The sequence below is a fragment of the Hypomesus nipponensis genome, chromosome 28 (assembly GCF_054491055.1).
Source record: "Hypomesus nipponensis isolate SF chromosome 28, ASM5449105v1, whole genome shotgun sequence".
Taxonomy (NCBI): domain Eukaryota; kingdom Metazoa; phylum Chordata; class Actinopteri; order Osmeriformes; family Osmeridae; genus Hypomesus; species Hypomesus nipponensis.
Window position 1 is genome coordinate 3951935 of NC_140388.1, and position 16247 is coordinate 3968181.

Here is a 16247-nt window from a genome sequence, read left to right on the forward strand (position 1 = left end):
AATATTTCAGTTTCTTTATTGATACAAGACACAGATTAAGAAAAGAGTTCGCTTGTGAACTTAAAAAAAAAAAAAAGAAGAAAATATAAAAGGTTACAATTTCTCAATGAACAGAAAAGTTAAAAAGGCCAAATGAAATCAACGAGTCATCATTCATCATTATTTAACAGAACACACAATCATATGTACATTTTAATTATAGGTAATGTGAATGCTTTAGTGGTGTCTTCCATAAACCATCATCTCTCAAAGTCTCCATAAAATCTGTAACTTTATATTTTGGTAGCGATAAATTACTTGAAAATCTTGAGAGATATTTTATTTCAGATCAAATATTTCACATTCAAAACACATTATCGTAGCAAAGCAACAGTGAGCACTTTTCAATCTCATTTTGGCTGGGAGTGTTCCACAACATGAGCTGAGATTTCTCAACCAAGTCCTTTATCTGAAACACATTAAGAATCAGGAGGTTTGGGAGGTGGGCCTCGGACAGGAATCCTTTTCAGTTTGTGGTTTGTAATGCTTGCCATCAACCGTAGAAACAAAGCTAACTCTAATAAGATAAATATTACAATACACCGGACGGCACCCAACTTTGAACTCACGACGAGGCAATATTCACAGCCAATACAGGCACTGTCTATCAAGAGCACTTCTCTGCTTCGGTCAAAGGCATCATGATGAGTACAATTTCTACACGAGAAAGCACGACAAAACCAACAGTCACTGTATCCTATGCATGGCACAGGTGAGGACGTGTACAGTTTACGACACAAACAAAAGAACCATGGTGCTTTAACTTTTTTCGAAACATGCAGAACGCATGATGGGGGGGGTATTTCAAATGTGAAGCTTTGACAAAGATGGATTACAGATAACAGAACGCATTCTTACATGGATTATTTCGGCAACTTTGTTTGGAGGGTGCCCTTGCGTATGGAGCCCCACTTAAACAAACAACCTTCTTCCTTCGACTTAAACCTCCCAATCCCTAGGAAGCAGTTCATTTGATCGATGTGGATGCTCAAATGGGGGCCCTCAAAACAAAGCACAGCCTAAGTCATGTATTTAAAAAGGAGTAAGACGGCCATTACTGTACATACATAAATTAGGCTAGTTAGCGGCAAACAGGACAGATTGTTTAGACGCAGGAGTGAAGACGTGAATCCTCGGCCACATTCGCAAGAATGGTAAAAACGCCGTCCGAATCCTCAAAAGTCTGTTCCTTCCTCCCGCCCGCCGCTCCTAGGGATGGGTCGATGAAAGTTGGGCAGGTCGGCACGAACCGATCCGAACGACTCGTCAATCAAAACCCCCCGACGGCTTACGATGAGCAGTGAGGAAGGATGCAGTGTATGGGGGGGGGGGGGGGGAGGGCCTCCGTGGCGGTCGAGGAGGTGACGTCCCCCACGTGCTGCAGAACACAACCAGCCTCCCAAGCTCCGCACGCACGCGGGAATCCGATCTGCCGGGAAAACGCCATGCGTGTCAGACGCGCAAACGATACAAAACAAGTGGAAAATGGTCCATCACCATTTTGGCAGGCCCGTCCATGAAAAAAAACAAAAAACAAAACAACAAACAAACATAGAATTGTGGGCCAAAAGCAAATGATTTGTAGGAGCCTGTTCTTACAGGCTGAGCCAGGGACATGAAGTTGACAGACTGAGGGACGAGCTCACCGACCTCGTCGTCTGAGGTCGGGAGGAGGGTGGAGAGGACCATTTGGTTGACTCGAAATGACTTATTTTACAGCTATTCTCCTGCTGTAGGTCTGTTTTCCTACAGTACCGGCTGGGGTTGTTACACCGGGGGGGCGATTCGTCTCATACTTCGACCTGAACTGTAAAATTCCAGGACAGCTCCTCTGTGCCACTGGGGCTTCGAACCGTGGAGGAGAGAGGGGGAGTTGGAGCAAAGAGGGGGGTAGGGAGAGGGACTACGAGAGAAGGAGAAAGGAGGAGGGGGAAAAGAGCACATCTTGCCCATTCTGTGCCTGGGAAGGATAGATGACGGGCAACTTTACATACTCTCCTTCCTCGAGTGTAGTTTACCCTTGCTATGACCATGGCCAAGATCCAGGGCACTCATCTCTCAACAGCTACTTATAAAAATGTACCCCCCCCCCCCAAAAAAAAATCCAGTTTACATTCCTCAACGAGACATGTATACGCGTAGAGGAACCAGGCAGGAATTTTTGGACACGGGAAGATTAATCTCTTCGTTCAGTTTGTCCCATAGGGGCTGCGGCACCTGAGGTACACAGAACAAGCAGTGTTCTGCATCACCAGAGGCCGGGAGACTCCACCGGGACAGTGCTGTACGAGAGGCGGGGGGGGGGGGGAATAACTGAAGAATTAAGACGCGAGGGTCTCTCATCATCTGCTGTCGGAGACGAGCTCCAGCGTCTTCACGGCAGAATGCTCGCCCTCGAAAAAAATAGAATAAAACTCTTAATGGGGAAACGATGTCGGGTTTGTCACATGTAATAACTTACAACGGTGGAAAAGACTGTTGAGATATTGAGAGGGAGGAGATTAACGTGAGAGATGGAAATCCAAGGTTTCTGAACATGAAACTGTTTTATGCAAGTAATCAATCCGCCGGGGACTGAGGAATCAGAGTGATACTGAATAAGAGAACCCCATGGCTTCACTGACTTAAAAACACAGCAGGAGAGTAAATGGGAACTACCCACTGAGCCTAAATGATGCACACTTAATTTTTCCACTCAATCTTACCATTTGGACAAATCAAGAGAAACATTTCAGACATTTCTTTCAGAGGAACACCCCGTTTTGAGGGTTAAGGTCGGCAACTTTAGAACACTCACCCGTTGGTCTTTTATCTCCCCATGTGGTCTTCAAAGATGGTGATCTCAACCTTGACGAAGTTGGCGGGTTAAGGAAACGGAACCGGAGCACTTCAAATACAGTAGGGGAGGGGGGGGGTCATTAGCCCCGACGTCCTTTCACTACAGTATGTCATTAACAGCTACTTGGCTACGCTGACACCATTTGGTTCGGAGGCCAACAGGCTTCATCCACCCCCCGCAGCCAGAGGTGACGACCACAGAGGTCCCTGTGTACTGGGAGGGGGGGGGGGGGGGGATGTGAGTGGTGTGCTTGGTGGGGTAAAGGTGTGACCCCCCCCCCCCCCCCCCACAGCAGTCAGCAAACCCACAGTCCCGGAGTGACGGGCCCAGGCCACATGACCCACAGCCTCGGTAGCAAACAAGTCCGGTCGTATCTCTCGATCACCCCACCGGCCGTGAGCCCTACCGCTCCCTGAAACCGTCGGCTGGAATGTGGAGCCCAGTCACCCAGGCATGCACCTGCGCTCGCACGCTGACGCCCACACACACAAACACACGTGCGCACGCACACACACACACACACACGCGGGAGAGCAGAGAAGCATTTCGGCACCCTCTGATTTTATGCAGATGCGATGGATTACATGTCACTTTTATCGGGTTATTATAGTGCAACCGTGCGTACCGCACAGTTCCGGCTGGAGGCTGCACGGCTGGCTTCCATTACCGGGAAGCAGCGGTGGAGGGGAGCAGAGCACAGGAAACCACACACACACACACAAATCTGCAGGCACACGCACACACGCATGCAGACACAGGGTGCATACACAGACACGCGCGCACACACACACCAAACTATTGTTTTAGCACATCAGCCCAGTACTGTAGAGCTGGTCCTGAATGATATCAATCCCAGCTTTGTTATCATATGAACATCAGATAGAATTTCTCTGTTTACCACCACGAGCTAATCAGTTTCTTCTAAAGCCTCAAAATGCACTTGGGAAAAGCCCGGCCCGTTTCCAAATCGTGCTGGACGGAGCTATTCTGACATGGATGCTGGAGAATGCAGGGGTCAGATTTTCCTAGTGTTGTAATCAACCACAGTTGGATGTGCTCGCTGGTCGTGGGTCAAGTTGAACAGATAGGATACAACTCTGAGGCCTCTCTCTATGGGGTCGGTGAGGAGGAGACCCCTCGGAGCGTAGATCTTATCGTTCTGCTCCTGGATGTACTTGGCGATCTTCTTCAGGACCTGCCACGGGGCCAAAAACAGAAGAGCAACAGATTTTCCATCTCGTCACAAGTCACATTCAGTCCTCATGCCTGTCCCGCTCAAACGCTGAAGGGTTAGGTGATTGGCCGTACGCCAACCAATCCAGTCATAGGAAACACCCCCCCCCCTCCCCCCCCCCCCCCCCCCGGTCTCCTGTGTTCTCTATAGATGAAGACGGCCAGTGTTCTGAACTTGAGGCCGTTGACCGAAGTTCTCTCACCCTCGACCCTCATGGGTCGTAACACGGGTGAAAGACTTTCTGGTATTGTGCCTGGATATCGGCAGTCGATTTCCTTTCAACAAAACTAACTTGACTAGTCATCTCAAATAACACAATTTCCATCCTTACGGTCCACCATTAAAAACAAATCAAGACGAAATATGTTATCCCAAATTCCCCGTCTGTTCCAATAGAGAGCTTTGTGAACAGGAAGTACGACTGACAGACTGGGCTGCCGCAGGATGGAACACGCTAGAAGGACCTTGAGCTTCTATAAATCAAACACAGGCCTCGGCCGAATTGAAAATCCAAGCTGTAAGCAGTTTGGAACTTCTACAGAGACAACTCGGAGGATGTACATTCGAGTAATCAATGCCAAAAGGAAAAAAAGAAGACGTGCTATAACCGCCTTTCATCAATCCTCCTACGGGCAAGTGTCTGAGCCTGACCTTCTCATAGTGGGTCTCCATGCAGAGGAAGATGGTGTAGGCGGTGAGGCAGGCAAGACAGCCCTCCAGGTACGACTGGCCTCCCAGCTTCTCAGCCTCCAGGTACAGGTTGTTCAGCGTCCGCACAGTCTCCTCAAACTGCTGCTTGTCAATCTGCAACCCACAAACCCCACACGGAAGGACCCATTAGAACACCCGCTCCGAGTCGTCAGGTGAACGTCGGCGCGCAAGAGCATTAGTTTTTTTTTTGGGGGCGCCGTTCCTTTCTACACTCGCATACGCTCCGAGTCGCGGAATGGGTCTCTTTCTTCCGTTTGAAAAGAGGACGCAGCGGCTTTCTCCGCTCCTTGAATAATGAGGACACCTTGGCTGGATGCTCACCGCATGTTTTGACGTTCTACCCTGCAGGACACGCCAGGGGCAGCGGGGGACGATCTCATCGGGGGAACACATTCATCAGGCCAGAGTTTCCACCAAACCAGCGCTGACTGCTCGTATGACTTATGTGAGAAGCACAATGTGGCCGAGTAATCACACTCCCCTATTGCAGACCCGTTGAAAGAGGCAGCGTAGCTATACTCCCAACCCCCCCCCCCCCCCCAGGCCCTCCTCACGCACGTTGAGAGGAGAAGGGAGGCGGAGGAGGGCGTGGGACTGGGCCCGTTTGACTGGGTCATAGCGTGACTCGGTGTCAGTGCGACAGGGGCGTCTGTGTGACAGCGTGAACGGGTGGCTGGGTGACAGTGAGCCCGATCTGGGCCCTCTTCGGGGGGTCCCACACCGCGGTGAGTCGGCAGACGTGGGAGGCGGCTCACCGAGACCCTGGAGACCAGACCCGCAAAGAGTCGGCCTCTCCCGGGCCTCTGAACGCCCCCTCCCAGTTCTGCTCCACCGTGTGCCCAAGGAATGGCGCAGCAACAAGCTCCAGCACATAAGTGGTCTCAGTGTAGGAATCTGGTGCCCACCATTACCGGCTCTTTGTTCTGCCTCTCGGGTTCTCTCATCCAACCATCCGCGATTCGAACCACATTGCCGCATCCGAGCATCTTTCCATTACGTCGGACGCACGGAGCGTTTTTGTTTTTGCATTCCAGGAACAGGGAGAAAGAACAACCCTGGGAGAGAACATGACTGAGGATAGTATTGTGTGCTATTCCATGTAGAGCTATGAGGCATGCTAATCTTGACCGGTGAATTGAAAGTCTGCATGGCACACTGTCAAGAGCAACAGCAAAAAAATGGGGGGGGGGAACGGAAGATGTTTGAATTGCGCGCGTCATTTTCGTCGCCGTCCTGACTCGATGCTCTGTATTTGCCAAACATGGTCAAATCTCACTGCCTTTCCACACGTTATGTCCACCCCCCCCCACCCCCCAAAAAAAAGAAAAAAAAAGAAAAAGAATGTAGAACCTATAATAATAAATCAACAGACCAAAAATGTTGTGCATCCTCATTTAGTTCTCCCAATCCAGAAAATGATTATAGAGAATTAGAGGACTAAAATTGAGTTTAGGAATGGCAGAACATTTCTTCCAGGATTGAAACCCCTCTCAACAGAGGGAAAATAAATAAAAACTCCCTTAATGGCTTGGCAGTGCACTGCAGAGCCCATTTGTTATACAGCACTGGTTTCTAGTGGAAGAAAATGTTGGAGGGGGTTTTAATTTACGACAAGGTACTGTTGATGTTGACTCCATGGAGAGACAGCCTCCGTTTCTCCAGCGGTTCTAATTTGGGACATTGTGTGTGTGTGTGTACACTGTGCATCCAACAGGAAAACAAGTGTGCTAGAGACCACCCACTCGAGAGGAAACGTAAAAATGCTGGGCTTACAAAGTTACAAAGCTAAGCTTTCATGTGGTCCGCGCATGGCAAAATGGCGCTTTTGGTCCCGCGAACTCTGAACCGTTTTGCTCGCACGTTCTTTCATGTGGCACGGAGCAAGGGTCTGTTTAGCCTCAGAGACTAGCGCTTCCCTCCTTGGATCAATCCCAAGTCCTGGAATTCAAACCGTTTCTGCAACTCTCAGACAAGGGAGTTCAAGTGAGGATAAAAAACGGAACAGTAGAACCTCTAGCCTTTACTGGAGTGTTTAACTTCACAAACCCATAGGAGTCTAACCCCTTTGGACATTACGTGGCCTTAATGACTTACACATAACTGATTGGTATATTTAATAGGCAAACCGTCTCTGGAGGAGGGAAACCCTCACTGAATTGCTCCTCCCAAGGTTTCTCCCAGCTATTATCCTCGTCTTCCTTGAGGGGTTAGGCTGGTGGAGGAGCAGCTCTATGGGCGCGTGTGAAGCCCTCTGCGACATTGCTTGTAAATGGGATTATACAAATGCATTAGATTTGATGGTCACTGTGTGTACTGTACCCTGGTCTCCAGCTCAGAGGGAAACTTGGTCAGGAACTGGCAGACAGTGCCATTGGTGTAGTCTCTCTGGATGAACACTTTGGCCGAGATGGCTGGCGGCTGCCTCATGTCCTGCAAGCTGTGAGTCTGGAGAGGGTAAAGACATGTCAAAAAAAGATGTATCAACATACATGCATTTGCGTGACAAAGCTATAATTGAAGAACGCTTAAAAGGTTGTCAAGTAATGAAACTGATTCATAAATGGCACATGACAACCAACACCACCGTAACAAATACAGGAAACTATAGCTAGAAGACTTTGAACGTGAGAGGGGGTGGAAGGGGGTGGTAGTTCCGTATGCCCCATTCACGGCGAACCATCATACAGCTAGTGCTAGGTAGCTAGATTTTCAAATATACAGCAATTTTTTCGTTGTAATCTATAGTATAATAATCATTTGATAGCATAACACTTTAGTGTTATATACAAACCGTATGCATTTTTCTGAAAAATCGTTAGCTCCACTAGTTAGGCTGGTTATCAGAAATGTTGATAACTAGCACTACTGTACTAACGCGTTGTACTCGTAGCAGCTAAATTTTGCTATAGCCAATTAGCTCTACTAGTATCTCTATACAGCTTGTTTAGAATATTTCAAGAAACCTTGCTAAAGACAACCGACAATATGGAACGTATTGATAATAACAAATTTGAAGATAGTAGCTAGCTAAATGACAGATTTGATACGTTGTGATATTGTGAGGATGTTGTGGACTAGCTCTAGCTACAGCACTGTAACTAGCTAGGCTAGCTCTACTAGTACTGTAGTGTCCCTTAAACGTTGTAGCGCAAGTAACCCCAGTGAAATAACTAGGTAAAACGCACTATCTAACAACAAAAACAAATTGTAAGATTACTAATACATTGTGTGGTTGAAGCAATGTTTGTTAATTATGGCATAAAACGTATTAGCTTTCTTGATCCTTACCTCTGCCATGTTGACGGCTTCTGTGACAGCTGACTCTTGTTTATCTCTCATCAGCTAGTGCTACTTTGTGCGTGTGGATAACGTGTCCGGGTAAGTAGGAGATAGCTTTCTTGGTTCCACAAGAATGGTCTCGGTGGCTATTCGTTTTAACGTGTGAGGATCCAGGAGTATGTTATTACTTCAAGTTCAGCCTTCTTCGGAGCTTATGGAAAATTGAATATTTGACATCTCATTAACCAAGACCAGGACCAGAATACATTGAACCTTTAGTTTTGTAAAGTCTGCGGACTGATTTACTCCAATCTAGTATACACAATCAGATTAATGTGATTAGAAACAGTGTTTATCTTGTGAAAATGTTTTGTTGTTAGTCTCATTAGGTTTATTATCTTAAAATTAAATGATTCTGAAGAAGACTTAAACACATTTTGAAGACAGATGTCCATCCTCTGAACTTTCTGTCATTCACTTTTTCCATCGACAAAAAACTTTATTATACAAAGTTGTACAAAAATAGACACCAAGGTCACATCCATATAAACACTCATCTGGAGGTGACATTTTTACTGCGTGATCCAACTGCAGTGAACACATATAAATCTCAGGTCAAGGTTTCAACAGTGGTGAGCTTGTGAGCATGTCTAGTGTTTCTCCATTAGAGAGCTGCTGCAGCCAGAACAGCCTGAGCTGCAGTTAAACCATGGTTGCGGGCTATTAACCAGCATGTGTTGTAAATGTAGGACCCAAATGGTGCTCATTAGTGGGCTCTCCCAGACTCAGGTCATCAGAGAAGAGGGGGATTTAAAGCTTTGCCCCTTTGCCAGGACACAAACAAACCCTGTGGAGGACCAATAGAGGGATTTTTACATTTACACAGATCCACTCTAATTGCCTTGTGATGCAAGGGATGGCTGAGAATATGCATTCCTCACGGACAAGTCACACAGATCAGCCAAGTGAACAGCTCAAAACCCTCAAGGAGCAGTGGGAAACTGAAGTCAGGCTTCAAAACCTTAGCAGTAGCACCAATGACCTGGGGAGTTGGACTAGTGTTGGTCATTTTCAGCTCTTAAATATTATCATCACTTCCAGAGGAGGATATTCTCATCTCTGGTGGATGAGAATTCCTGATCTGGAGGAGTCTCCTGTGCTATCGAAGAGTCTACTTGAAAGTTTGAACATGCCATTGATGTCATGATCAGAGCGTGTGTCTCTGTACTGGCATGACATGCCAAGAGACCCCTGTACACACACACACACACAGACTCTCTGACACACACACACTTTTTTGGACTGCTAGGGGTTATTATCGTCTTGAAGGCATGCAAATTCTTTGCAGAGACAGAGGGTCTGCCACACTCTTGGCCCCTGATGCATGCACACAAGAGGAGTGATGCAAGCTGGTTCCTTTAAAACTCTGATTTGCCGCCATGAGACTAATAGGTGAAGACACAGAACTGAAACAGATTTCCATTTCTCCTACAGTAAATGTAAAAACCTGTTACATATGGTGCTAATCTGAAAACCTTGTGCATGATATCCTGTAATGTCCTCTGCCCCAAAAGCCTTCCTGTTCTATAGTAGCCAAGAAGGAGAAACAGCATGGTCAATGGGGTTCCAAACTGGATTAACCAGCAATATTTCATTCTTTCATGATTGGATATTCATATTTCTTCCCAGATGACAAATTATTATAAACCTTGGAGTTTCTCTAATGTAAACATAGCTGAGTAAAGTTGCTAAAAGGATTAACTTCCAAAAACTCTTGTCCATTAAATTTGTCACCATCCATCAAATGGGGTGTCAGGAATTTTTTAATTGATTTTAGTTCCAGTATGTCTTGATGAAAAGCTTTTCAAACTCAGAATTACAGATGCAGAGGGTTTCTCCCTAGTGTGTGGTTCTGTGGAATCCTACTCTGCCAACCCAAATTACCATGGTAACGATGTGTCACTATTACCTCACCACGATGTGACATACTGCATCAAATGTGGTCAGCAGTTTTCATTCAACACCCTGTGAAAATTCAAACAATCGCCTTCCTCAAGCTGCCGGTTAAGCATTTCAAGAGTAACATTATATGGCTCTAAATGTTTATTAGCTGTTTAATATCCTGTTTAGAGTGTGTTTTATCAGTCTGGTGCATTTTAGGTCCCCTATATCCTGCAAGAACCAATTCTTCTCACCTCATCGGCCATTACTCTCCTTCAGACATGCGCATATATTGTTATGTCATTTATTGATTTTTATGTTGTAGTGCATAGCAATCATAACTTAATTGGAGTACATAAGAACATAGAGAATAATTGAGATGTGGAATCATTCAAATATTGAGATATTGTGTGGTGTGTCTGCGTGTGAGGGGGTGTGGCCAGTGCTCTTTCTTCACTGCTGCAGGATGTGGGCTGCCCTCACATTGGGCATGTTTTGGCTAGGATCAGGGAGTCAGGTTACCTCATATTTGGTTCAGTAGTCTGAGAAGTGTTAATCATCCAGTTAAATCACGACAGTTTTACAGCCGTGTGTGCGGGGACGCTCATGACCCACATAACTCTACTGCTCTGTTTAGACCTACAGATTGAAAAGTCAAACTTAACAGGCTTAAATCTCTATAGTGGGATATTCCTAGTATCGATGGCCAACACTTTCTGACTGAAACCACTCAAAGCCTGCATCACAATCATGACCATTCTAAAAGTAACAATTTGTCATACCTGCTATAAGGCCCGTGGTTTCTGTGATCCTAAACAACTGATTATTCTAGATATGGAGGACATTTAGCATTCTATGAATACATAGTATTAGACAGTACACTGCATTGCACAAGATGGATGGCAGTAGTTTTTGTGTGTCATAGCTAGTTGCATGGTTTTCAAAAACTCACGCCAGTTCTGCGCAAATTAGAATGATCAAAGCAAACCACAAGGCCGTGCAGCAATTCTACTTTCAACATTGTTTGTGGAATTTTGTGGTTGGAAGAAAATTGATAAGACAAAGATTAAAATAAATGGCTTGTGCAAACCAAATGAGGTGGAATGATGATTGTGTTTCTCCCTGGAAAACTGGTGTAGATTACACTTTTAGAAATGGAAACATCTTCCTCTCCTTTCATTACTTGGAACTTAATGTATTTGGTGGTAAAACATCCCATTGTTTCAAATTTCACGCAGTGACTACTAAAACAAAAACAGTTAGAGAGCTAATGACCAATGAGCCACATAGTTGCTAGTCTTGCAGGGTCATTATAAACATCATTTGGTCAGGGTTATGGCCCTCAGTGTCTTGAGATTTCTGATGTTTACAGCATTTATTTTACCGCATGCCTTCCATAGACAGTTCCTGTGCCACAGAATTCCCAAACCACCGCTGATAGCACCAGAGGTTGTCGAAGTTCACACAATGTGGTGAGAGCACAAATTGATCTTCACCTAGAAGGCACCATCAGGGATGATCTGCATCAGTACATTCAGATACATATATCCTCAACCAAATTCACCTCTGGGTCAAAACATGAAATCCACCAATCACTTAAATCATGCTATTATTATGTCTCCAATCAAACAAATGACCTGTGTGCAGATATGTCAAAAACAATGGTGGTCAGAGCATGCCTCACAGTGGATTTATCACTGGCTGGTCTGAGCCGGAATACTGCAGAAAGAACTAGGCCACACTGCAGTCAACCTGAGAGGGAGACCTACTCTAAAAGCAACCTGAATAAACCTTTCTTTGGAGTTATTCCAGCCGTCCAGACTTTCCTTTTCTCCAAATTCCTGAGAAATGGTCTTACATGTGAATTGAGTCAATGCAATCATGTGACCAGTTTGTAATGAATGAACGTTCAAAGTATAACATCATCATCAGTGTATAACATCATCAACCGAGAAATATGTACATTTCCAGACAACATTGAAGATTTTTTTCTGTCACTATTCAGACAGTCCAGTATCCGTAAAGCTTTTGGAGCGTGACTGTTCATAAAATGGTGAAGGGAACGAGTCTGTGGTCAAACATTTGTAACAAGCTGGGCTGTCCTAAACATTTCTACAGAAGCCTAAGGAATATTTTACATGTCTTGTTTAGTTTCTTTATATGAAAAAAAAAAACATTCAAATTCACACAACAGAGAACCAATCCACCAGTAAGTAAGTCGGTCAGGGTGTTAGAACGCGTTTTCTATATGCACAGTTATGGAAATCACTGTACAATGACCCAGAGAGAAACCTGTCTTAGGCCTCTCAATCAAACCCAGGATAGGTCTGAGTATGGAGAGCTTGAGTAAAGGCAAGGGTAGCGATGGGGGTTATATTCATGTGAAACCAGCCCAAACAAAGACTCCCTGTTTCTGAGACCAGACAACCCCCACTTTCTCTGAACAAGATAAATAAATAAATACAAATGGAAAAAGAACCCACATACGCCCACTGAAAAGACCAGTAAGAGAGTGAGTGACAGACAATTGAAAAGACAAATTGTTACATTGTCTTTGGGTGGGGGTTGAAGCAGGGTGGATGCGCAAAGGTAATTACGGGAAGACGTGAACCATTGGGTCAAAGGTCAGACTATGTGTCTGACCCAGAGTTTTAGGCCGTCCGGTAAAGAAAGAGGTTCTGAATTGGGCCAATGTCTCTCCCGCCCTATTTCTTACACCGCTCGCCTGGTGACACAAACTGTCTTTTTTGAGGGTTCTCTTCTTTCTCACTTTCAATACTCTTTTTCTTAAAATACCTAGAGAAACAAAAAAGTCTCCATGGGCTATTCTCTGGCCGAGCTGAAAAACGCTGACGAGGCATTTGTCCTGCAGCCACTCACCCATGTTTGATTTAATTGCTTTTCCAGTCCTCTGTGGCACAGCTCTCAGCAGCTGGCTGGAAGGGACAGTGTTGCCTGAAGGAGAGTTTCTGTTTTCCTGACAGTCAAGAGACAAGCTTGGCCTGACCCACAATCACTTAGTTGGCCCATTGTACTGTTCTTTAGTCCTGATCCAAGCTGGGAATTCTCCTGTGGTTGCTTCTCATCTTGGTACCACCACCTCCATCACCCCCAATACCATCACTATCACCCTCACCACCACCATCACACCACCACTTGCACCATCACCACTGCTAGCACCATCACCATCTCCACCACCCTCACCTCCACCATCATTGCCACCACCATCAGCACCCACACCATCACCACCTCTATCACCTCCACCACCACCTCCACCACCACCTCCACCATTACCACTTCGATCACCACCACCATCTTCACCACCACCACTATCACCACCATCAACACCACCATCACAATCACCCCCACCCTCATTACTATCACTATCACCACCATTTGATATTTGTCAGCATTGATCAGTAAAAAACTTTTATCACACAGTTATGGGTACAGTTCACCATTTTACAGGATAACTATATGTTAAATTAGTAATGTTAAATCTAATTCTCTGGATTAATTAAACTTCTGACAATGAAAGATTTTTCCATTTGCTTAATCAAGCACAATGATTGTGACAACAGTAAAGAGATTCTGCTTACAGTTTAAGGACAGTTTAGGGTGTTTAGGGTCTACTGTTGGACACATTCCAGTATTTTATCTCAAAGAAAGAGGGGGTAGTTCAGTCCTTGGTGATAAGTATGACTAAACTAAAAGCAACATGCTTTCCTAGTTAACTGCAATGGGTTCCGGATGAAACCACATTGGTTTTTCTCTGGAGAAAAAAGTTGGAAGGGTGCCAATTAGTTTGTGCAAAGACAAGAATGAAACATTCAACCCTGACTGCCTCCGCTTGTTTAAGGAGCAGCTGACAATAAACTTCCAGATTGCTGTGTATTTCCCGAAAATAGCTACTGCACCATTTGAACCACCTGATGTTGTTTTAGAATACACAGTACAGTACATCACCATTTTACTTTAGGTTTGAAATCTGATCTGATGGGGGAAGGGTGTATGTGGGGTTAGCCGGGGAGGTGGGAGGGTGGGGGGTGGACTGGGAAGGTGGGTTGAGTGCAGGGTGGAGAGCAGGGTAGCTGTGTAGCAGGGGAGGTGGATAAGGTGGGGTGCTGTGGAGGTGGGTGGAGTGGGATGGTGGGACACTGGGTAGGGTGGGGGGCCGGAGCTTTGGGAGGTAGTTGTTTACATTTTGTGGCGCTGTTGTAGTATTAGACTGGTGGTGATGGACAGGTCATAATCGATTGCATGAAAAATTGCACTTAATTTGTTGGAGGGGTAGAGGCCATGTTAACCTTACACTGTTGCCGAAGCCCATTAATTTGATTGTTTATGCATGTTAATGTTAACCAGAGCACCCTGAGAGCACTGCTTTGTGTCAAAAACAGACAGCTGGAGAGTGCTCTGAGGCCTGAAGGCAGAGCTGGGGTCTAATGTCTTTGGGAAATGCATGGGAGACGATAGGAATACAAAACACAGAATACACCACTGTGTCCACACAGCACACAGCAGGCCTGCCACACTCAACAAGTTACTAACTGCCTTTTCTCTATTGAGCTTTTTACCTTTTATGACAGAAGGGTAAAATGGAAAGCTGTGCGGAGTGTAATATAAATAGTTGTGACAATAACCCCAAACACCTGCCTCGTTTTCCATTTCTGTGATTGGTCTGTACGTTTCTGTCTGAGACTTTAACTTTGTCTGAATGAAGTCGTTTGTTTCCGTTACAACCAACTGTAGTGGCACGTTTTCTACAGTTGCAGTCAATCTACCTCTCTATGACTATTTTCTTTAGCTTAAAGAAATGTTGCACAATTCATATTCTGACCAAGATAATAAACTAGGTGAAGAAAGACATCAAAAAGTAAAATGAATACATTAAAAGATGATGATAGAGAAGGTGTTACTTAGTGGTATAAAGTCAATGTAATAAAACACAGATGGATGTCAAAATGACTTTCGGCTGCAGTCACCCTTCTTAACCACTCCTACCACATTTTTTAAAATTATATCTTCATGGAAGATTTCTTTGTTCCTCGTTATACTTATTACTCATTATAACACCAACCTTTTCAAATATTGTTCCAAGTACTGTTAACTATTCTAACCTTGTAGGCTATTTAGGTTTGACTATTTCTGTTTTCTCACTTGTGTGGTATGACAGGACAAGCGATGCTCACAGATTACCCCACGCTGGTTGTGCACTGTGCAGCAGCAGGATTTTCCCTGCTTTCCTTGGCTGGCGGCTAAGCAAGAAAAGCAAAGACATGTTTGTTTTGCTGTTTCTTCCCCCTCTCACACAAATCAATCTGTCATTTCTGGCTAGCAGGATAAAAAATGCACTGTGTGAGTATGTGGAGTGTTAAGAACCAGTTTTTGGTTTTGGCATTTCCCCCCAAAAGTATCCTGTGCACTGTACCCATCTTAAATAGCCTCTGTACCCTGTGAAATTCAGTCAGGCTGATGGGCTCAGGGTGTTGCCGCAAACAGATCAAATTTTCCACGCCTAATTAAAAAAATGGTTACATGAACAATTTATGTGCAGATGAACTGAGAGTACATCCCAAATCAATTACGAAGGGAGGAAAGCTGCAGACGAGATGCTCTCGCTTGAGTTTTTCCAGTTCTGTTCTAGGTCCATTCTCTGACCCCAAAGTTGACCTCAACAAGTAAGGAAGTACCTGTAACTTATTGTCATACAAGAATTCCTTGTATGTGTGAAACATACAGGCCCTGATGGGGCAGGAACCCTAGTAGCGACTGAGCACTTCTCAGTACAACGTGAGCCAGATAAGCGCGCTCCCCTGGGCGGACCATGAGGTACGAGTTATGTGAAAATATATTTTGGCTCCAGTCCTCAACAGCGCAAAGACCTCAGGAACCTGCAGTAACAGAAGCAAACTTTTTTGGAGGGGCCAATCCCTCTTCTTCGTCTGAATCCAAATTTCGCAAATGACATGCATTAGTCATGTCCATGGCAGAGCCCAAAGACAAGCCATCACAGGCAACACGATAGCTTACTGCATTTAGGAAATTCCCTCTAGGTGCTACTGCAACATTTGCTCTGGTGTGGAGATCACTTTGGTTGGTAGTTGCATGGAAATACCAGACGTTTTGCTGCCAGTATTCCACAACGTCTTTGCCACAAACCTTCCATAATGCTAATGCATAAAATTGTGTGACTGCAGTGCA

General features: G+C 45.2%; 1 protein-coding gene across 2 annotated transcripts; it reads right to left on the minus strand.

The window, feature by feature from the left end:
- On the minus strand, window positions 1–8213 carry golga7 (golgin A7). Of its 2 annotated transcripts, none has more exons than XM_084694391.1 (6): window positions 8112–8213; window positions 7143–7268; window positions 4764–4916; window positions 3972–4073; window positions 2837–2886; window positions 1–448 (listed from the first exon to the last, which is right to left on the minus strand). In XM_084694391.1, the coding sequence occupies exons 1-5, from the start codon at window positions 8160–8162 to the stop codon at window positions 2848–2850; spliced, it is 471 nt and encodes a 156-aa protein (XP_084550517.1). In that variant the 5' UTR covers window positions 8163–8213; the 3' UTR covers window positions 1–448; window positions 2837–2847. The 2 variants fall into 2 exon arrangements, with proteins under 2 accessions (XP_084550517.1, XP_084550516.1); XM_084694390.1 differs by having other exon boundaries at window positions 1–1468.
- Window positions 8214–16247: the final 8034 nt, after the last annotated feature.